The 24,018-nt window shown below is 44.1% G+C and overlaps 1 protein-coding gene across 2 annotated transcripts; it reads left to right on the top strand.

Moving 5' to 3' along the window:
* LRRC69 (leucine rich repeat containing 69) lies at positions 1-21,105 on the top strand. 2 transcript variants are annotated; one of them, XM_088471508.1, is made up of 8 exons: positions 1-82; positions 1,231-1,357; positions 7,593-7,665; positions 11,827-12,022; positions 13,445-13,516; positions 17,105-17,206; positions 19,438-19,617; positions 20,893-21,105. In XM_088471508.1, exons 1-8 carry the CDS (start codon positions 32-34, stop codon positions 21,001-21,003), a joined length of 912 nt encoding a protein of 303 aa, XP_088327634.1. In that variant the 5' UTR covers positions 1-31; the 3' UTR covers positions 21,004-21,105. The 2 variants fall into 2 exon arrangements, with proteins under 2 accessions (XP_088327634.1, XP_088327632.1); XM_088471506.1 differs by lacking the exon at positions 1-82 and adding an exon at positions 548-929.
* The last annotated feature ends 2,913 nt before the right edge of the window (positions 21,106-24,018 follow it).

The raw sequence follows: 24,018 nt of genomic DNA, 5'->3' as shown, positions 1-24,018 counted from the left end.
CACAGGTGACTGCTCCTGGACTTCCTACCTAATGTATGATTGCAGAGTGTTTTGTACCTGGTGGAAGGCGTCATGTTGGAGGGTATGCTGCATTGCTGGTTGATGGACATACCAACATCCTAGGGCCTAAAAGTCTGGGTGGTAGCAAGTGTAATCTGTAATTTGCCTGAATACAAGGGTAGAAACCTTCATCACTGTTATTATTAGCTTTTAACTTGCCAGGATACTGGATGCAGAATCCTAAATAGATTTATTAATCTGTAAGGTGTCAGGACACATGGAAGAGCACTTCACTAAACCTGTGGTTGGCCTGTAAAGTATTAGATCCGGCCTGGCCAACCTGTGGCTCTCCAGCTGTTGTGAAACTACAAGTCCCAGCATGCCCTGCCACATTTTTGCAATTGGGGTATGCTAAAAACTGTGGCAGTGCATGCTGGGACTTGTAGTTTTGCAACAGCTGGAGAGCCACAGGTTGGCCAGGCCTGTATTAGATTATTGTTGTATTTATTCATTTTTCAGAAACGTGGGTGGTGACGGGGAAGGTGGTCGGGGAAACGCAGGGGTGCCCGTGCCTTTGAAGGCCGTTGCACGTGGGTATTTGTAACAGTGACATGGAGAAGGGCATTTGCCAATACTTTAGATGGCCGATTCTGCGAAATACACGCCCTGCGACATCGCTATGGTGACGGGCTCGGCGTCCTGCTCCTACCCCGGCGGGTTAGGCAGAAGAGGTAGACGAGCTGCCGGTGCACATGGCTGATACGCTAGTACTGCGGGCTCTCCGGGGTAAGGCCAGGAGCCTGAACCTGAGCGGGAAGAAGCTGCAGCGAGTCCCCGGGGCAGTGGGCCAGCTCACCCTGCTGTCTGCCCTACAGCTGAAGAACAACCTGCTATGCCAGCTCCCTCCAGAGGTGGCAGCACTGAGCAACGTAAGCGGGATCTCTATCAGCAAGCTGCTTGTACTAGTATAATATATTTCATGTGCCCCTATAATACCATACATACCAAGCAGCAACAAGGGATTATAGGCTGCTGGTACTATAATACCCTTCATGTGTCCCTATACCACACTTACCCAGCAACAAGGGATTATAGGCTGTTGCCAGCTGCTAGTACTATCATATACTCCTGTTCATCTGAAACTATAAATATAGTTTAATGGCTAATATAATGGGAGGAGTGTCTGTATAAACCTCTGCTGTTCTCTGCTAACAGATTATCTACTTACAGCTGACAGTCCTAAACTTGGGGAACAACAATTTTCCAAATGTCCCAGAAGAACTGAAACATCTACATTCCCTGCGGATGCTGCACATGTTTGGGAACAAGATCAGTGAAATACCTGCGGATGTATTCGGTAAGTTCTAATATAGAACATTTATAGCTTTTATATAGTGACTGGGGAATGGGATTGAAATACCGGCGGCTCAACAGCCCGACAGTGAGAGTCTGACAGATCGAGATCCCGACGGGTGTTGTAAGTACCCTAACCCTCCCCTCTCCACCTCCCTATCCCTAAACCTCCTTTAGGGGTGCCTAACCCTAAACCTCCCCTCCTAGTGCCTAAACCTAACCCCCCTCTCTGCACCCTAAACCTAACCCTCTCGGGGGGGGGGGGGCCTAACCTTAACCCCTAGTGCCTAACCTAAACCCCCCTTCCCGTAGCCTAAGCCTTACCTTTCCAGAGGGGGTGCCTAATCCTAAATCCCCCCGGGGTCCCGAAAATTAACCCCCCCATCCCTGGGCTAAGTGTTATACTCTCCCGTCAGTGGACGATCGGGATGGCAGCGGGTCTGTCTTTCGGTGTCGGCATTTCGACGCCTATCTTAAATCCCTTGTCGGGCAGGTCCAGTCAGGATTTAGACCGGCGGCATTGCGTCCGCCGGTCTATTAACTACATCCCCTCCAGTCAAAATGTCAACCTGAGAATGTCGTCGACACTAATGTAATGTTGACAATGTTTTTTTAGTGTGATTTTACCCCTAATGGCAACCCTAACCTCAATGTAAATGTCCACATTTGTCAATATAGATTGCCATATCGTCAGGTTGTGCAGGTTCGGGGATGAGGGAGGGGGCCAGCACTGAGCGATATATCGTTCAGTGTGTGTGCTCAATGTCGTTAAGGACATTGAGCACACCACTGCCAGGGACACACTACACGATATCGCTAATGGAGCGAATCGTTTAGTGGATACGAGCCTTATCACTGCAGACTGAAGCCCCTATTATTTCAATTTGCCCAATTTATCAAAATTCCAAAAGCTTAGCTTAGTTTTCTCTACTTAACTAACATCATCTTTAAATAAACACTAGCCATTATAGCTTATGGGCTACAGTATCGCTGGAGAGGGATCTTCAGTACTCATTGGCAGACTTAGGGGTCAGGCTGCGCCTAGGCACAATATCGTTGGCCATCCTCCATCCTCCATCCTTTACAATTGTCCTTAGCCTCTCTGGGCACAGGCAGTTAAGCATAGCTGCAGAGTCGCCCAGCGATATTGACTGGCTGCTCTGCATAGACATCATGATGGCACCACTGCCGGCTCAGGCTCCACCCATCATGACAGCCGGGGCTGGCTGGTCCCAAAGCCTCGAAGTTGAAACCTCCTGGCAGACAGCAATTAGGCAGGTAGCCTCTACCTCTCCTGCGCCTCCTGCACGCAAATTGCCACCAGCGACCCTCAGGATATTCGGAAATCTCCCACTGTCAGCACTGAATATGGCCATTGATTTAAATATTGCTTTCTTATTTGCATTAAGTCCATTTAAGTCAATGAACATATTGAACGAAGTCTATGGAGTGTTCCGTTTCTAACCAGTCATACTGGCTAAGGAAAGCTCAGTCATTTCTATACATTTCTATACTATGATCGAGATGACGTGTATTCCAAAGTATCCTGTATTTTTTGTGTTTTCCATATTCCCATTGTCGACAATGGTGACGATCTATTTCTAACGGTAATCCTAACCCCTTACCTATGCCTACATCATAACTGTCAACATTCTGGTTTCGATATTATGAATGATGACCTAGTAGATATTGACATACTGAATGCATACCCTTATTTTGTGGTTTTAGACATAGAACACTGGCTGATCTAGTAAATGGTGAAAAGCTACATTGCTGGATAAAACAAGTGTTTTTTTGCTTTTTAAAAGGGGTTGAGGTCAGCTCAGACACAGATCATTGTTAAGACAAATAAACATGGAGAGGGAGAAGGAGTCAGGGGTGGGTTGGCAAGAATAAGTGCTCTGGACAAGTGAGCAGCAGATAAAGGATAGCTATGCTGCCCAATGATATTCATAATAAGGATTGTACGCCCCTATTTTTGTATAAATGTACAGTTTTTTTGAGTGGGGACACAAAGAAAACCTGGGCGCCCCTATAGACCTGTACTGGAATAAACTCAAGTGGTCTTGCTGCCACTCAGCAGAATTGGAGAATGCCTACCTCCAATACAAAAACAGTAATACCAGAAAAGAGACTGCAAGGCGCTAGACTAACACGTTTAAAATAACACAGTATTTATTGAACATAAATTAATACCATAAGTTAATAGCAATTGCTCCCGGGAGTATGTATAAATCACATATATGTCATAAAAATATATTAAGAAAAAAACAAAAAGCAACAAATGAATAATGTCAAAAAAATGTTTAAATAAAAGTCAGGGGTGTTAATCCTTGTAGCTGGACATAAGGGGCTAGAGATCACATATGCCGGTGAGGTGATAAATGTTCCATTGGAAGTATAAATCTCCACACTAACAAGTGGGTCCGCAGTTGAAATAGGATGTTATATGTTGAAAAGAAGCAGGTGCTTCTTGATAAAGCCGTGCAGCACGGGGAAACGCGTCGGAGCATAAGGTGTTTCCCCACTTGGCGGTCTATTCATTACCTGTCACACAGACATTTATTGGCCAGCGCATTGAAGCAAGTACCTCACTCACAGAGCTGTCTGGCGTACACCGCTTTTGTGTGGATTCACGTAAGCGGTCCGGTGTACATGACTGTGTAGAGCTGTCTCCCGGGGTTACTCACCTGCAGCCGGGCTTTCTCCTCACACCTGGGAATCGCAGGATCTGTGGTGCTCCCTCTCTCAATCGGAGCCTGACACGGAGGTATACTCCGCAGCCCTTGTGCTTTTTTGCAGACTGGAGTCTGCCAGCGGATACCTAGGTAGTGAGTACTTTGAGCTTATGCTCACACATATTTTCAACATATAACATCCTATTTCAACTGCGGACCCACTTGTTAGTGTGGAGATTTATACTTCCAATAGAACATTTATCACCTCACCGGCATATGTGATCTCTAGCCCCTTATGTCCAGCTACAAGGATTAACACCCCTGACTATTATTTAAACATTTTTTTGACATTATTCATTTGTTGCTTTTTGTTTTTTTTCTTAATATATTTTTATGACATATATGTGATTTTCACATACTCCCGGGAGCAATTGCTATTAACTTATGGTATTAATTTATGTTCAATAAATACTGTGTTATTTTAAACATGTTTGTCTATATACTCTTAAGTGGTCTAGCGCCTTGCAGTATCTTTTCTGGTATTATTGAGTGGGGGGAGTCTGGCACAATTCTGGTAGAAAAGATAGATTGTGTGGGAAGAAAATAAGGGCCTGATTCAGCAGATGCAGGACACATTCTGCAAGTGTGCAGAATGGGTCCTGCTAACAAGCTCGCAGACTGGCAGCAGACTGTCCGTGATTGACAGTCTGCTGGCAGGGAGGGGACGGCAATGCCCTCTATTTCCCAAAACGTATGCGTGTCGCTGCCGTTGCGGTGGAGGGAAGAAGCCAGGATCTCCGTCGGCTGACGGAGATTTTCAGGCCTCTTCCTCTACTAAACTGCGGCGGCCGGCTGCAGGACCCCATGGATCACTGCAGCCAGTTGATGGTACGCAGATTATACGATGCTGCGTTGGCTCCTGCTGCATTATCTTATCTGCAAGGATCGTAATTGCAAAGCTGTCTGCGTGCATACATCATATATCTATAGCCTGCTGCATGCATACATCATATATCTATAGCCTGCTGCGTGCATACATCATATATCTATAGCCTGCTGCATGCATACATCATATATCTATAGCCTGCTGCATGCATACATCATATATCTATAGCCTGCTGCGTGCATACATCATATATCTATAGCCTGCTGCGTGCATACATCATATATCTATAGCCTGCTGCGTGCATACATCATATATCTATAGCCTGCTGCGTGCATACATCATATATCTATAGCCTGCTGCGTGCATACATCATATATCTATAGCCTGCTGCGTGCATACATCATATATCTATAGCCTGCTGCGTGCATACATCATATATCTATAGCCTGCTGCGTGCATACATCATATATCTATAGCCTGCTGCGTGCATACATCATATATCTATAGCCTGCTGCGTGCATACATCATATATCTATAGCCTGCTGCGTGCATACATCATATATCTATAGCCTGCTGCGTGCATACATCATATATCTATAGTGTGCATACATCATATATCTATAGTGTGCATGCATCATATATCTATAGCCTGCTGCGTGCATGCATCATATATCTATAGCCTGCTGCGTGCATGCATCATATATCTATAGCCTGCTGCGTGCATGCATCATATATCTATAGCCTGCTGCGTGCATGCATCATATATCTATAGCCTGCTGCGTGCATGCATCATATATCTATAGCCTGCTGCGTGCATACATCATATATCTATAGCCTGTGTGCAGCTTTGCAATTACGATCCTTGCAGAATCAGGCCGTAAGTACGTATTGTTATATGTGAAATTAAAAAAATAAATAAAGACTGTGCTCCACACTCTGGAAAATGCTGCTTAAGCCACAAATGTGATCCCCACCACAATAATACACAAATGAAATAAACAAATGAAATAAACGAAATAAACAAGAAGTGCCAAGCGCAAAATCCTCTAGGGTATAAATATGAGAATAAATGTTCACTATAATCACATCACACGGTCCATATGTCTCCACTGCCAGTGTCTGGCACTTCTTGTTTATTTCATTTACGTATTGTTATATGTTGTTTCCTTAATCATATATGTAAATGTTGTATATTAGCTTTGTATAGATAGAATTTCAGTGATAGTCAGACCCTAATTACTCTTTCTAACTGGAAAAGTACCAGGTAAAAAAACCTCTTATGAAATTCCTTTACAAATTATCAAAGAAAACACCCATTTTTGAATATGGTATCTTCCTCATTCTTGAAGCAATGTTGCTCTGCATTACAACCCCTTCATAAATGTCACTGGAGATATAGATTCAACACTCCTACAATGGATGTAGAAAACCAAGTTAAATCATACCTACTCCTGTTCAGAGTGTATTGTGTATTGTGTATTGCCATCCTGTCATTAGTATGTGTGAAATGCTGTCTGCCTTCTGTATCCTCTTTGCAGGCCTTTGTAAATGGAAGAAAACTTTGTATTAAAATTAAAAATTCACAACCTTTTGCATTAATAAGACTGAGGAGATTTATCAAATCTTGGAGTGATATAAAGTAGAGAGAGGGAAAGTACCAAACAACCAACTAATTGTAATGTCTCTAGCACAGCCTATAAAATGACAGTTAGAAGCTAATTGGTTGATACATTCTCTCTTTTTTCCCAAGATTTGATAAACCTCCCCCTATGGGGCGTATTCATCAACACTAAAATAACGTTTTTAAGGACATTTTCCTTAAATAACGTTATTTTGGTATTCATGTAGCCACTTAGCACAGGAGATATCACAGACATCTCCTTGCTAAGTTCCCCTGCGTTAATTTCCCCACTCCCCATACATTAGTATAGGGATGTGGAAATTGTGGTATTCATCAAATTCCGAAAATTATCAATTTTCGGAATTTGATGCAGTTACTATTCGCCACTGTGAGGTGGCGAATAGCAGAATCCACTTACCTGTATCCGCATGTGCAGGTCCCCCGACGAGTCCCTCCGGCGCTCTGCTCCGTCCTCAGGCTCCGGAGGCTGGTCGGACATGTGTGCTCCCCAGCAGAGCACAAGAAAGTTTAAAAAAAAAAAAAAAAGATTTTTTTTTTCTAATCTGTCATGTGGTCTGCTGGGAAACCACATGACAGACCAGCAGGACGGAGCCGGAGGCTGCTGCGCGGACAGGTAAGTCGGGGGGGGGAAGGTGAGCGGAGGGGGGTACGAAACTTACCGCATCTGTAGGCAGTGCTGCGCATGCGCTGGTTTTACAGATGTAACAGCGCATGCGCAGCACTGTTTCCAGATGCGATAAGGTAGTGTAGGCAGGGAAAAGTATCTATTTCCCGAAAAGCTGTCATCGCAAAAATGACAGCTTTTCGGAATAGATACTTATGGAGAGGTGGAATGATGAATTCCACCTATAATTAGCTAGAACTCCATGAGAGTTCTAAAGCTAATTATCTCCAGAGAATTTTAATGTTTAATGAATAGGCCAATATGTGTTTATATCTGTGATTTATATATTGTAATACAGTATGCATTGCTTATAATATTTAGGCATGGAAAAATGATCAGTATATACAAGTTCTATGTTTTATTTACTAGATGGATTAGAAAATCTGATCTTTCTGAACTTGAACAACAATTTACTGGAGCATCTTCCCTCTGAAATTCACAAGTAAGTCAGTAAGGGGCAAAACTGAAGCTATGTTAAACTATACTAATATAATAAGAACGCTGTGTCTGTCTGTTTGTTCCAAGATAGGTGCAAAAACTACTGAACTGATTTCCATGAAAACTGCATAATGTTATAGTGAAAACTCCTAGAAATAACTTGCACTTTGTTTTATCTCAATCCATCCAGTTAAAGCAGAGTAATAACAAAAACAAAATTTATTGACATCATCAATGTAAGAGATGGGTGCGGCACCATGCAAGCAACCGGTTAGGGGTGGGGGGAGAGGTGCTTTGGGCCTACGGTCACTTGAATAGGATAGGCTACATAGCAGTCTGTGCACAGGGCACACAGTGACATTGGTGTGAGTGGTGGGTGAATAGGAGAGGCTACATAGCAGTCTGTGCATAGGGCACACAGTGACATTGGTGTGAGTGGTGGGTGAATAGGAGAGGCTACATAGCAGTCTGTGCACAGGGCACACAGTGACATAGGTGTGAGTGGTGGGTGAATAGGAGAGGCTACATAGCAGTCTGTGCACAGGGCACACAGTGACATTGGTGTGAGTGGTGGGTGAATAGGATAGGCTACATAGCAGTCTGTGCATAGTGCACACAGTGACATTGGTGTGAGTGGTGGGTGAATAGGATAGGCTACATAGCAGTCTGTGCACAGGGCACACAGTGACATAGGTGTGAGTGGTGGGTGAATAGGATAGGCTACATAGCAGTCTGTGCACAGGGCACACAGTGACATTGGTGTGAGTGGTGGATGAATAGGAGAGGCTACATAGCAGTCTGTGCACAGGGCACACGGTGACATTGGTGTGAGTGGTGGGTGAAGGTGCTGCTGCCACCAATCTGTATAGCGCTGCTGGACACGTGGGGCACTCCCGAGACAGGGCCCCTATGCAAAGCAATACAACTAGAGCACCTCAACTAAAAATAATGTTGGCAGAAGGGAGTTGATTGTGGGCGAAGTCGCGGGCAACAGCTAGTGCTATATAAAGTACTATGTAGTAATAGGTAAATAGTTATCTCACTGCATTTTGATACTGGGTGGAAAGTCTGCACACCCAAATGTATGACAAAATGCTGTTACTGACTTTCCATTATACAGGACAAATATGTCTGGACTTACATTACTTAGAGTGGCAGGATCCAATTAGCTGCCAGGTTACATGGACGTAGTGAGGCTGCGCATATTTTGGGCTATTAAGGTAGAACAACCTCACTTGTTTATTACTTTCACCATCATGGGATGTGAGATAATACAAGGCTTTCCTGCCTTAGTATTCCACAGGGTATTAGTGCACGAGGTGCCGGTCTGGGTCCCTCATCAGCGAGAGATCCATAATCCTTTATCCATGTGTTACATATACACGTGATCATTACATGTGTTATATATACACGTGATCATTACATGTGTTACATGTTCACGTGATCATTACATGTGTTACATGTTCACGTGATCATTACATGTGTTACATGTTCACGTGATCATTACATGTGTTACATGTTCACATAATTATACTAATACAGGAGTGCATTACCTGGGGGCCTATTGATTATAACATAATTATCACTAGTGATTATGTTTTGAACTCACTGCAAGTTTAAAAAAATGCTTTGTAGGCATTCATCACGTGCCTCATTCATCACGTGCCTCATTCATCACGCCTCCCTAACAAAGTATCACTTCCGAAAAGCTGCTCTTTTAGCGGAGTTAGCTTTTCGGAAAAGTGATTGTTTTCCCATGCGGCTGAGGTATTCACAAGGATTTCCTCACTGCTGCATGTCTCTCCCCTCTCTATTCCTGGCCTTTCACCCACTAAGCCCCCCCCCAGCACCCTCTGGTGTCCGATGCGACCACCGCAGGTGTCTGATCCGGCCGTGTAAATAGCAGCCTGTGAAGATTATCGGGGGCTGACTGCCATCTCAGGATAGCGTTCAGTAACACCATCAAGTTCCGAAAAAATAGCTTTTTCTTAACTTGATGAATGGCCCTGACACTTATTTTTTTACAAAAGTATGTGAAAATGTTATTTATATGCTGTTGTAAAAAATAAGTGATGATGAATAGGCCCCCTGGTGTCAGTTCTTTTGTAAATATCTCTGTGAGCAGGTTCGGACTGGCCCACAGGGGTACAGGGGAAATCCCTGGTGGGCCCAACTGCCTCAGGGACCCACCGCTAGGGGTTGAGCAGGCTCATGGATGAACTTGGGTGCTCATTGAATGCTACATCAGAGCAGTCTGATGTTACTTTGCAAAAGTGAAACCTTCTGGATTTAATGCTAAGATCTATGTAAGGGACAAATCAAACACTGCCCCACCAGCCAGATAATGCAAAAAAAATTATCCCTGTAACTGCCAGAAGGACTGACAATCCTGTCAGGATCGATGCACATTAAGAGACAAACTTTGGGTGAAAGTCTGCTACCCTCTGCCAAAAATCTCATACTGTGGAGAATATTTGTCTTTGTATGTGACAGTGATCCTAAGTACACTGCAAGAGCAACATTGGAGTGTCTGATGATGAACAAAATGATAACAACCTCAAACTCTCTGTCGCCACTGACCAACTATTTGTGCTCCATTGTATTGTTCAGAGCTCACACTCATTCAAAAAAGATACTAACTGTAAAAGATTCCAAGGTGGTTCAGCGGGTTTGGTATGGAATCCCGGCTGTCGGGATGCTGCTGGTCAGAATACCAACAGCGGCATCCCAACAGCCAGAATCCCGACACCCATAGGAAGAGACTGTGAGTACTTTTGTAACACCTACCCTAACCCACCCTCCTCGGTGCCTAAACCTAACCTTCCCCCTAGTGCCTAAACCTAACCTCCCCCTCCCCGCACCTTAATCCTAACACTCCCTACCCAGTGCTTAACCCTAAAGCTGGCCACACACATATGGATGTGCCCACGATCAGCCGATGTGTACGATTTGTGTACGATTTCCCTTGAAACTCTCCCAGCAGCTCTGCACACGATCTCCACACGATTTGGTGTCCAAACTTCAAACGATCTCTCCTGCATCCAGACTTTCACAGTGCATCGCGTCCTAAATTGGCAGATCTGAAGATGTGATGTTCGACCAGCGGGGACGCGCATCGCATCGTGATCGTGAGTGGGGACTCACGATTTCCTCATGATTTTGGCATATTTTACACAATCGTTCCAATGTGTCGGAATCGGCCAGATCGGGTAAAATATCGCTATGTGTGTGGGCAGCTTAACCCTCCCCCTAATGCCTAACCCCGCTACCTAACCCTAACACCCCGATACTTACCTTTGGGATGCCGGCAGTCGGGATACTGGTGCTGGGATCCCGACCTGTCGGGATTTCGTTGCTGGTATTCAGACCGTCGGCATCCCACACCCCAGGATGCCGACTACATCCCTGTTCAAATAAGTATTAACCAAGGAAGAGGGAATACTGGATGAACAAAATAATTACACATTGACATAATCACTGAGTTGGAGATTTACTAAAGTTTCTAAAACAGACAAGAGGTGGTGTTGCCTATAGCAACCAATCAGGCTGTAGCTATAATTAATCAATTGCATTCTAGAAAATGATAGACAGAATCTGATTGGTTGCTATAGGCAACACCTCCACTTGTCTATTTTAGAAGCTTTAGTACATCTACCAGTGTTTCTTCTTGCCGTCGCTATGTGGAGCGCTGCTAAAAATATATATAAGTAAGTAAAGGAATGGCAGGTGCAATGTGCAGTTGCAAACCCGAATCATTCAGTTCTGTTTGCTCCTATATTTATAACCTGTAAAAGTCTAAGGAGGCAATTCATTTGATTGGTATGCCGGCTGTGCCGACGGAACGGCATGAAAACGCTGATAGCGGAGGCACATCGCAGGGAATTATGAGAAAGATGTTACTCTCTCTTAATTATCATTGCGGAAAATTGTATTGCCCCCTAATAATCATTTACGTAGAATTCAGACTACTGGTTCAACTTGATTAGTTGGAATATGATCCCATCCTGTGTTACTGCATTTGGCACTCAAAGGCGGCACAGAAGGATATTTATGAATTCTAGATGCCATGTCATATACTGTATGTTTTATCCTCTGTATGAACTTGCATGTATATGTGTGTATATTACTCAGTAATATAGCTTGCATATTAATATGATTTGTTTAGGTTGCAACGACTTGAAAAACTTAGTATAAACCATAATTGTCTGAAAGACATCCCGAAAGAACTGTGCATCCTGCAAAACCTGTGCGAGCTGCACCTAGCAAACAACCAGCTGGGGACGTTACCAGAGCAGATGGGCTATCTGACCAATCTGACGGAGCTGCGTATTTACCGGAACAATCTGTTTGTGCTTCCAGAGGTGAGCAATGCGTCACGCGGCATTCATTTACTGTCCAGATCACACCGTGTACATGGAAATGATACCATGTAAGAAAAGATGAGACAAGGACCTTTGCTTACGATTGTTTGTCAAAGATTCTGCCATCGATTGTGGATGGTTTCTAACCGTCGTTGGAAAACGATTTGATGTTTAAACCGCGCATGTGCAGACCCTGGCCACACATGCACAAAGGAGAAAATAACCACCATCAGACCCAACGTCATCAGACCCAATGTCTACATCAACCATTAATAGACCTTCTTTGTGACCCCAATCTACGATAACCTTCTATGACCCCAGGATATTAATTACTCTCCTGTAATGTCAGTGCTGAATGTAGGGATGGGCATCGATCTTCCGTCTTCTTTCTTCGTTATTTCTACTTTTTTTTTTTTTTTTCTTTTTCTTTTTTTTAATTGATTTTCATCTCATTATTTATGGATCATTTCTGGGGACATGATGATAGAATCGATCCAAAAATCAATATGCTGCAGCAATGGTAAAGTTACCTGTTCGCCGTTGTCCCTGGCGTCTCCCATTCCACTGTGCATACTTTTTTTTTTTTTATTTGCTTTTGCGCAATGTTATCGTACACCCTAACCGCGCATGCAGAATTATATTGTTCTTTGAGAAGATCAATATTATTTTGATAATTCATTTCTGAATTAAATAGACATGGAGATCCCATATCGATCTGAAAGATCAATACAGGCCCGCCAATTTGCCGTCACTTGCTGAATGTGAAAAGCTTGTCAACGTCATAATATCAGATAGATGGCAAATGACAAATAGTGCACAACTGGCACTATAAAATATAATGTAGGTATAATAATGGCATATGCACCTGAGAAATCTGCTTGTAGTGCTATAGACTATTGGCATTAGCTAATGAGGGCTGAGGGGAGGTTACACTTGTCCCTAATCAGTATATAATTAGCATTTTTACTAGTAAAAATTGGATTTTTAACCTGAATTAGTGAGAGCCTTTATATAGCCAGTTTGATCAATACTAGTGTATGAGAGCAAATATGTTTCCATGCCTGTAGAAAGCTGGTTATAATGATAGTTTGTAAAGAGAAATGGATGATGTTTAATACAATTGTCCTATGCAATGTACTGGGATTAGTGTCCTGTATAGGCTGGGCGAGGGTCCTGGACACTGAGGTGCAACCATTTTAACTGTCATGGCAGCATCCATTTGTAAGAGGGGTCATTATGTAATGATTGTAAATGTCTATAAACAGATCTTTTCTGATAATCATTGAAAGATAGAGACCTATTTTAATCATATTCCATAGCACTTATTTGTAAACTATTTACTCTAGTTATGTTCAACATATGTTGATGATTTATGTATTGTTTAACCTTTACCTTAAATACCTCATTAATTTTTTTTATTAGGGACTGTGCAGACTAAGGAAGCTGAGAATTCTAGACGTTGCAGGAAACCAAATTCAGGCGTTTCCGTCCCGAGTGAGTATAAAGGTTTATATATTGTGGAACTGTAACGTCTAAAGACTACAGTTCATATATTCACTAGGCACCAGTGACCTCTGTGTTGGTTTAAGTACCATCGTGATGTCACTGGTTCTCAGTTGGCAGTTGCGGTTGGTGTACATTGTGAGGTCAATGTAGCATGTCCTTGTCCCCGGTTACCAGACCATAGGACGTTAGTGTACTTACTGGGACTCCAGTTCACCCGCAGGTGATTGCATATCTCTCTGCAGTTCCAGATGCAGGATAAAGACATCCAAAAATGTAGTTGTAAGTCAGTTCTCATCTACTTATTTAATAATATTGACACCGAGTTACACTCTTTGGGTCTCATTTAAAGTTGGATATATGTCACTTTTTTGTGTTAGATGGCATTTCTGTACTCCTAAGTCCATATACAAGATTTAATGTATTGTTGACTTGTGTCTCCTGTGCCCTAAGAGGTGGAACAGGGGCTGGTAAATGTAGGCTGAGTACCGTAAGCGCAAGTTCACATCAACTGTGACACAATTAGACAAGGAGCTATCACAGTCGTGTAGCAACGTGGCTTGGGGGTGCCGGCAGGGCCATATTAAGGGGTGAATCGTGAGTACGCGACACTGGGGGAGGAGGGAAGGTCCTGGGAGGGCAGATACAGCAAGACTTTTGGGAAGGACAAACCCAGGGGGGAGGGGAAGTGGTGCAGCTGCCTCCTTTCTCCCGGAGATCGGGACAGATCAGGGGCAAAGATAAAGTGACGACTGCCGGTGTTGGAGGCAGAGGACGGAGAGGTGTCATAGTGAGTGGTCCCGTAATACAGCGGAGGGGGTGGGCAGCGGTCTATGGAGGAGCTCCCATCAGTCTCTAGGAGAGTAATAGGGGTATTAGTAGCAGGGACAGATGGAGAGTGGTCTCTAGAAGAGAGTGGTCTGAAGGGAAGGAGGGGGGGGGGGGGATTGCCAGAAACTTTTATCGCAGGGGGGAGCAAAAGTTATTGTTACGCCACTGAGCCATCATCTTTAAGGAGGGTGCTGGAGAGCTGGTGTAACGATACGTAGCCATGATGATGACGAGTGTAAGCCGTATTTAGCCATGTCTGAGTGACTGGAGATATATAGATATATATATATATATATATATATATATATATACACACACACATACTTCTCGAGGTACTAAAATTATTAGCATTGTAGCTACAGTATATTACATGTTGTCTTTCTTTTTTATTTTTGTATCTTAAACATAGAATTTGTTGAAAGGTCAATAAAAATATTAACTTTAGAGACACAACATAATAATCAAAAGTATAACTCAGTCGAGAGTGAGCAAAATACGGATTACCTTACAGTGAGCATTTTATGGATCGTAGGGTGAGCGAGAGAAAGAGAAAGCTCAGAGAGAAAACGATATGGCAGACCGCAGAGAAAGGACAAAGAGAAGCAACAAACAGGAACAGAAGAAAAAGGAGGAGTATGTGGAAACCATTCAAAAGGATAAGGAAGTTTAACCTAACTGAAATGGGTAGAGAGCTCTTTGCGAAGCAAGCCAAGGGCCCCAGACCTTGTATCCTCAACATTTCCTCCAAATCATTTGACAAGTCATACATTCCATACGAAGGGTATACCAGATCCTAGACATTATTGAGTTAATCAAGGGAGGAGCCAAGTAGTCACCAAAACCATGTGGCGTATCAATTTGTTTTGGTGGTTAGTAGCAGTTCGGAGACCCAAAGGGAGAATGAAATACTTGGGCTCGCACGGGGTGCAAATCTGTAGAATATGGGATATAAGACCCATTTTACATGGGATATGAGATACATGTCTTTCATTAACTGACATTTCCATTTAGACAATGGAGGATAATGAGATTCCTGCTTGAGCTAGGGAACATTAACATGCCACACTGCAGACACTTAACACCACCTTATTACTGCTACGTTGCCTGTCCAGGCTAACGCTGAGGTCCGCTCGCACTGTGCATCACTCCAGGATAGCACAGAAGTCTGCTCACGCTGCACATCGCTCCCTGCTGGTGCTGAGGTCTGTCTGTGCTGCTCCTGCCCCATCCACTCAGTGTCCTGTTACTGAGGATGCAGATGGCTCTAAGCAGCCTCTTGCTCACAGTGTCTCTCCCCAGTATGATGGCACACAGGCCCTGATTCAGAGCCGGACGCTCTGACAGAGCGCTCTTCCTCCACTGAGAGCGCTCTTCCCAGACCAGCTGATAGCAACATCCAATCCATGGGGATCGTCCCCTATAAATTCCATTTCCAGACCAGTACAACGTCGCTTCTTGCTGAAGTTACAGCTCAGTGCTGAGCTCACAGGTATTCTGTATCTGTACTGTCCCAGGGCCTGATTCAGCAAGGATCACAACTGCGATTGCAATAGCAATTATGCACGCTGTCACACTGCGATGATATGCTAATCCATTGCAATCGCTATTCCGCCGCAGCAGCACAATATAAGGACACCCACCTTACCTTACACTTATCCGTAATGTTTAGCAAGACTGTGAAACCATCGGTAACATCGAGTACAATCAGAGCCTCACGCGTACACAGACCTTACTCAGGAATTTCTAACCTCAGCGCACGCAGTGAAAGGCCAAGCTGCGTAGGGCATCGCAATGGACAATTTATGCACACCCTGCAACAGCGTTCAAACGCGCTGGCATGCCTGCGATCCACTGACCACCCCTCCGTCACCTCCCACAAACGGAACTTCCTGTCAATCACTCTGCGATTGGTCTGCGTAGTCACTGTGATCTCAGTCCCGATCGCAGTGGCTGGTTCGCGCACTGTGATGCCTGCTCAGAATGCAACAATCAGCCGATTGCTTGCGTAATCGCAGTTGTGATCCTTGCTGAATTAGGCCCCCAGTCAGTTATATCCAGTTCCTATATCTGGTAAACAAGTCTCCTGTAACACTTGTTCTTACAGCCACCATGGGTTCCAGCCGATACCTCCAACCATCGGTCTAATCCGATGCTTCCAACATTGGACTCATATCAGTTAAGTTCTTCAATTCATCAACATCGGTCCCAACCGATCAAGTTCATCAATTAATTAACATCAGAATCTTATCAATTAAGTTCTTCAATCGGTCTCAAACCGATCAAGTTCATCAATTCTTCAACATCGGATTTAATTCCATCAAGTTCTTCAAATCATCAGCATCAGTCTCAAACTGATCCAGCTCTCAATGCAGCATCATCGGTTCCAATCCGATTCTGCTCATTCATTCAGTATGATTTATCCAGTTCCATTCCAACCTGCTGTTCTTTAAAGACTTTCTATTCTTCTCCTCGCCTTCGGGCCCATCATCCACTGCCGTATCTCTACCTCCTCACATCAATACATGAGGAGGTCCTGGCTCAAGCCTCCAAGTTCCTTCACGTCTCTCAACTCCTCTTCAGCCTCCCACGACTGTTCCAACCTGAACTAACCCTCAGACATGACACAACATTATTATATGTGTAAAAATAGGTTCTGCCCATTGATCAGAACAGGTATACATTTCCTACAGCAGGAACACTACTCGCCTCATCTGTCTGTCCATCCTTGTTTATGTGTTTCTATTATAGATGCATGAGGTCCCGCTACAGGAGCTGTACTGTGAGGAGAATCCTCTGCTTCAGAAACAACCTGTGTCTGCCATTCAAGATGAGGAAATACTGTCTCTGAAGGTAATAGTATATTAGGAAGGGATGTAGTTAGCATCCCGGCTGACGGGATGCCGACGGTCTAAATACTGGTGCCGGAATCCCGACAGCAGGCTCCAGAATACAGTGTTTCGGCATCCCAAAGGTAAATATCGGGGGTTAGGGTGTGGGCTTAGGCACTAGGTTTAAGCTGGCCACACACATAGCGATTTTTTACCCGATCTGGCCGATTGCGACACATTGGAACGACAGATCGTGTAAAATATGGCCAAATCCTCAGTAAATCGTGAGTCCCCACTCACGATCACGATGCGATGCGCGTCCCCGCTGGTCGCACACCGCATCGTCAGATCTGCCGTGCAGTAGGGCAGATCTGATAATCTAGGACACGATGCACTGTGAAAGTCTGGATGCAATAGAGATCGTATGAAGATTGGACACCAAATCGTGTGCAGATCGTGTGGAGATCGTATGCAGAGCTGCCGGGGAGAGTTTCAAGGGAAATCGTACACATCGGCTGTTCGTTTGCAGATCGCTATGTTTGTGGGCAGCTTTAGGGTTAGGCACTAAGGGGGGAGGGTTAGGTTTAGGGTGCTGGGAGGGGGGGTTACGTTCTGGCACTAGGGTGGGAGGTTAGTGTAGGGAGAGGGGGAGGGTTAGCATTCCAACCAACAAGTGTCGATATGTTAACCCTGTCGGGACCCTGACTGTCGGCAACCCATACCCAACCCGTTAGGAAACGTGGAACAAATGTAATAGCCTGCAGGATTTGGAATGTGTGGAGACCATTTACATGCAAGATTTAAAGCAGCACTTTTTTGAAAGCAAATCCTGCCTGAGTTATGCTTTAAAAAAATTACTACTGTAAATCTCAGTTACATCGATAAAATGTTGGCACTTTCCAAATCACGAAGACTATTACATTTGGCTCACTGTGTATTTGTTTTCATTGTAATAACCAATTATTTTTATACAAATATTAATATTTTTTGAGTTGAGGAATCCATATTGAATTAGATTTCTTAAGGATATTTATAAAATTTTCTAATATGGAAAAGTAAAGGTGTTGTCTATAGCAACCAATCAGATTATAGCTAGCATGTATCTAGTACAGTCTAGAACATGATAGCTAGACATTGGTTGTTATAGGCAACACCTCCTCTTTTTTTATGGGTTTTAGAAAATATACCGACAGAGACCCGGTGACGTCACAATGCGCACCCATGTGCCGACGTACGGACGTCTCCAGGGGGCGTGGCCATGTAGTGTGTATCCGTCACCACAGTGATGTCCATATATAAACATGACTATAACGAGTAGTAATTCTATTAGTAGCAGTAGAAGGACCTGAAACTATATCACAAAACACTAACAGAAAATAATGTCCTATGGAACTCATTAGGGGAAAAAATATGATATCAAAAATGCTGGGCATATCCCTAATCCTGCTAATTATAAAGAACAAGAATAAGACAAGACCTCGTTTTAACCGTGTGGATTCACGGTTTGTAATGTGTATATCCATCACTAATGGGCTCCCAGCGTATGCAAATTCGGCTAAGTGACGTCATGGCAGGCGATCGCACGGCAAGGCATAAGCACACCCACTATGACTTGGCGTGCGATCGCTTTGTATATGTAGACGCCCACCAGCCATTTATAAGATGCCAACTTGCGCATGTCATCTCCTGGAAGTGCTTGTAGCCATTGGTACATTGAGCACCATCGGATGCGATCGCAGCGCTTAAGGTTGCCTTTACCCTTCCGCAAGCACAGCGATCACTTCAGAGTGAAATCCCACCAAGTGATGTGTACTATGACGCTGCCTGTTAATTATGCACGCCTCTGAAATGGCGTCGAGACACTCAGTCACGCCTGCGTTCGCACCTCCACTCCCCCGTTTCCAGTGGTCAGCCCCTGTCACCTCCCACAAACGGCCTCTCCTGTCAATCACTCTACTGGGCAGTCTATACGCAGCAGCGAATGCAACCCAATCTCTCGCATTGTTTTGCGCACGCACATTGCTATGCGTACGCATGCGCAGTTAGCGTCTATTGGCCAGCTACGAGAATTCGCATCATAGCGAACGGGTCTGAATCAGCCCCTTGTGTTCAAAGTATCCAATGCACTTTTATCTATCTGTATCAGGAATTATTGTAGATGTTAATAATTATAATACAGTATATACAGTAATTTCACTCTAATGAAGTTGTACTAGATTCACACTTTTTGATATCCTTTACAATATCTTCCAGGAGATAACGGCAAGATTCATTCTGAGCCACCTGCAGAGCAGAGACTCATTTCTGCGGGAGCAAATCAAGTACTATCCAGATGCCCGGAATCTGCTCTCCAGTAGGAATATCTGTGCTCTGTGTGGAAAATGGTTTCTAGATATGTGGCTGGAATGTGTAAAGTTTGTGGAACTGAAAAAGGTGATGTGATAGAAGTTACGCATACTATATAATCATCCTAAATATGAGGGTGGGTAAAAAAATTAGGTAACAAAGCCTCTCATTGCATAAATGTATTCAACTCGCACATATACGTATAATGAGTAGTATGGCCATCTTGCAGGCAGCCAATGGAAGGAGTAGAGGGTGTTGGGGCAGCACTATCTGTGTGGAGTTTGTATATTCTCCCTGTGCTTGCGTGGGTTTCCTCCTTGGTGCTCCGGTTTCCTCCCACACTCCAAAAATATATTGGTAGGTTAATTGGCTCCCAACAAAAAAATAGCCCTAATGTTCAAGTATGTTTGTGTACATGTGGGAGGGAATATAGAATGTAAGCTTCCTGCCCCAGTGGAGCTTACATTCTATATTCCCTCCCACATGTACACAAACATACTTGCACATTAGGACTATTTTTTTGTTGGGAATTTTTTGATTCTTTTTTTTGGGTGAATTGTCCATTGTGGGGGTGTACAAAGGGTTTTGAGTGTTTTCCCAACATCTGCACCCCAAAATATAGATTTTCAACTTTTTTTCACCTGCTAATCTGTGGAGAAAAGGTATCGCCTATTCCAGTGCCTTGACTTTCCGCATAGGTGAAAACGGAATGGAATATGGAGTAAAAAAACAAAAATCGTAATTATCGCAAAAAAACATGCAAAGATGGCTTTTCGCTCCTAATTGAATACAGCCCTTAGTTTGATACCCATCATCACCATCAGTGTGCTATTGCACTAGCCCTGGTGCAAAAGAGCCATATGAAATCAGGCGCCATTATGTGTACGTATAACTCTGTATAGCCCACAATGTCTCTGGGCTTTGCCAGTGTGAAAATGCCCCATTATAGCCCAGCGTCGCTCTTCCAGTCACAAGTGGAACTGCACCTCCGATAGGTACAAGTTCTGGCACATGCACAGTCTGAAAACACACAAGATACACTCCACAAATGGAACTGTGTACAACTCTGCTTCAGTACCAAAATGTTTCATGTGTTATACACAATTTAGCTAAACTTTATTGATTTAATTAGAAAATAAAGAGTTTTTTATGCTTTTGCTCTTAATTGAGTGCACTACCTACTTATAGCCTGTAGATGTCATTGCAGCACCTTTTATCTACAGTTAGCATTAATTGTCTTCCCACTGATAGGGGTCCATCACAAAATGATCTACAATTTGTTTTATTAAAAGACTGGTCAATAAATTCTACTTCTCAGTGTTATACTGATCTTAATATTTTTTCCCTTTTCCCTACCTATAGAAAATGAAGACTTCAATCAATTTACAGCTGTTACCGGTGAAGGTGTTACTATGTTCATACAGCTGCTTTAATCAAAGACACAGCGATATATTTGGAGTAGCTAGCCATTGAGCGACAAATGAAATCCACAATTAATTTATAATGCTGCAGCAACTTGTATATGAATTAAACAGTATATGTAAACTAAAAAAATGAATAAAAAAAATTATTAGAGTTAACGTTTATGTTTGTCACTGATTATAACATTGTGATTTGTATATTTTGCTACTACTGTTATATGATGGCTGTTACAGTAACACACCAGAAAGGGGTTATGACTATTGGCTAGGTACTGGGTGTGGAATGGACTGTATATGGTTTAAACACCAATCAGATGTCAGCTGCTGTTGTGTTATTGGGTAAGTTGCATAGTCTGTTTCTACAGTGTGGGATGAAAGGGGAACCGTGCACGGTTTCCTATTCCTATTCAGGAGAATGATTTAGTTTATCCTCAACCTCTTTATGAACAGATATTGATGATACCTTAGTTTGTTGGTCCTTTGAGGCTTACACACCCTATAATACCTGTGATGATATTGTTGGTTACTGAAGATAAGATCTCTTGTGTCCAGTGGTTTCATTAATTTGAATCTTTTCTTATATGTCATGAGTTCTGATAAATTGAGTTAATAAAGTGGCCTGCTTTTTACTGCATTATCAGCAGTACTAATAATTAGTCAAACTGTCTCATTACAGTATGCTAAGGGCCGTAACAAAGAAGGCAATAGAATGCCCACGGAGGTGGCCTGGCTGGGGGAGAGGAGGCGGTCTGGCTGGAGAGATCCTAGCTGGAGTAGAGGAGGCGGTTTGGCTGGAGGGTTCCTAGCTGAAGGATAGGAGGTGGTTTGGCTGGTGGAGAGGGGGTGGTCAGGCTGGAGGGATCCTAGCTGGAGGTGGTCTGGCTGGAGTAGAGAAGGTGGTCAGGCTAGAGGGATCCTAGCTAGAGGAGAGGAGGTCTGGCTGGAGGGATCCTAATTGGAGGAGAGGAGGTTACCAGACTGGAGGGGAGGAGGCGGTCTGGCTGGAGGGATCCTAGCTGGAGGAGAGGAGGTGGTCTGGCTGGAGTAGAGGAGGTGGTCAGGCTGGAGGGGAGGAGGCGGTCTGACTGGAGGAGAGGAGGCGGTCTAGCTGGAGGAGAGGAGGCAGTCTGGCTGGAGGGATGCTAGCTGGAGGAGAGGAGGCGGTCTGGCTGGAGGGATCCTAGCTGGAGGAGAGGAGGCGGTTTGGCTGGAGGGATCCTAGCTGGAGAAAAGGCGGTCTGGCTGGAGGAGAGGTGGTGGGCCTCTAACCTCCTCCTCTCTGATACTGCTGTTGCTGTGGATCTGACGTCACAATCTCTGCGCAAAATACTAGGAGCCTTCATGACCCTGACAGCCCTGAGCCCTGCACAACCAAGATAGCTATGGTTCTGATGTGGCGTGGTGTTCCCACAGCAGGGTGTGGTATAACTTGTCGAAATTCAGAAGATCGACAGGGTCTGAGTGTCGACAAGTATTACAATTAAGGACACTCCTGCTCTTTATATAAAATGACCCTTTTGTAAGTGGAATATGTTATGTGGTGCAGTACCTCATCTTAGTCCTGCAGGAGGTGCTCTATGTATATCAGACAGCAGCTAAAGGCAGAAGGTGAGGGGCTATGGCTGGTCAGATTAATGTCACCCAGAAATGACCATACAATGAGCACAGGCCTCTAATCCAGGGGTATCAGAATTATTCGGCCTGGATTACAAGGCTGCGTTGCCCTTGGCGCAGTTGCCTGATTGCTGTCGGTAGCGTTTTAGAAGGCGGTGATGCTCCTCATGAGGATCCTGCGGTGATACGAAGCACGGGTACTCATAGTCGGCATAACCAATATGCGCGCACTGTTCCTGGCAGCTCTGTTAGTGGAATTGATAAGCGGAGTTCAGTTTTCCGATGACAAAATGCTTGGAAAGTACCCTTCCGCTGCTGCCCACTTCAGGTGGCAAATGGAGCACAATGGCAGACAGCACCTGTGAGGCGGCTGAGCAAACTGATCAAGATGGTTGTTAGAATAACTGAATGAATAAAATATGTTCCTATGGGGTGAGGCTCCTGATTAGCTGGTTTGGGGTCACACACCCATGATAAGCTCGTTTACAAAGCCCTCACCCAATCTTCTCCCATATACATCTCTGATCTCATCTCCCTTCACTCTCCTCTCCGCTCTCTTCGTTCAACGAATGCACGCCGCCTTTCATACCAGCTGATTACTTCCTCCCACTCCCGCCTCCAAGATTTTGCCCGCACTGCTCCCCACCTCTGGAACTCTCTCCCACTCCCCATCAGACTCACCACCTCTTTGCAATCCTTCAAACGGGCTCTCAAGATCCACTACTTCATCAAAGCCTTCCAGCTATCATTCTAACTCCCTGCTACATGCTCCTTCCTCCCCATCTACCCCACCTGTGTCACCCCTGTTTGTCTTCCCCTCCCTTTTAGAATGTAAGCTCTTACGATCAGGGCCATCTACCCTCTTGTGCTTCTCCCTACTTTAGTTTCACCTACTTCTTACTCCCCACTAGGGCACCTAACACTTGGTTGCTTATGCTCTGTTGCTTATCTGGGTGTTATGGTTGCTAATGTAGCAATATATTTTATCCATGTCCTGGTCCTGTATTGTATTGTTCTGTAAGTCGCTTGTCTACAATTTGTTTATGTACTTTGTAAGGCGCTGCGGAACACTTGTGGCGCCATATAAATAAGTGATAATAATTAGGTCGACAACCACTGTTTTGCTAAGCGATTAGGTTGACATGGTTAAAATGTGTTTGTTTGTTTTTTTGTTTATTGTAGCCTAACCCTAATCCTAAAAAACATGAAAAAACCATGTGTCAACATTTTAACCCTGTCGACATAAATGCATGTCAACATATTGGGTGTCGATCTAATGACCACATTGACATTCTGTCGACATTTCGAAACTGACAACATTGTGGTGTTGACATTCTGACTGTCGACCGTCTGAATATGAACAAGTCAACAGGATAACCTCACTGCAACATACTCACTGCTGTGCTGACTGTGCACTATACAGCTGCTGCAACATTGAAAGTAAGTGAGGAAA

Source organism: Taudactylus pleione, unplaced genomic scaffold (assembly GCF_031769625.1).
Source record: "Taudactylus pleione unplaced genomic scaffold, aTauple2 ptg000114l, whole genome shotgun sequence".
NCBI classification, from domain to species: Eukaryota; Metazoa; Chordata; class Amphibia; order Anura; family Myobatrachidae; genus Taudactylus; species Taudactylus pleione.
Note: the sequence above shows the minus strand (reverse complement) of the source record. Positions and strands in the feature narration are given on the sequence as shown.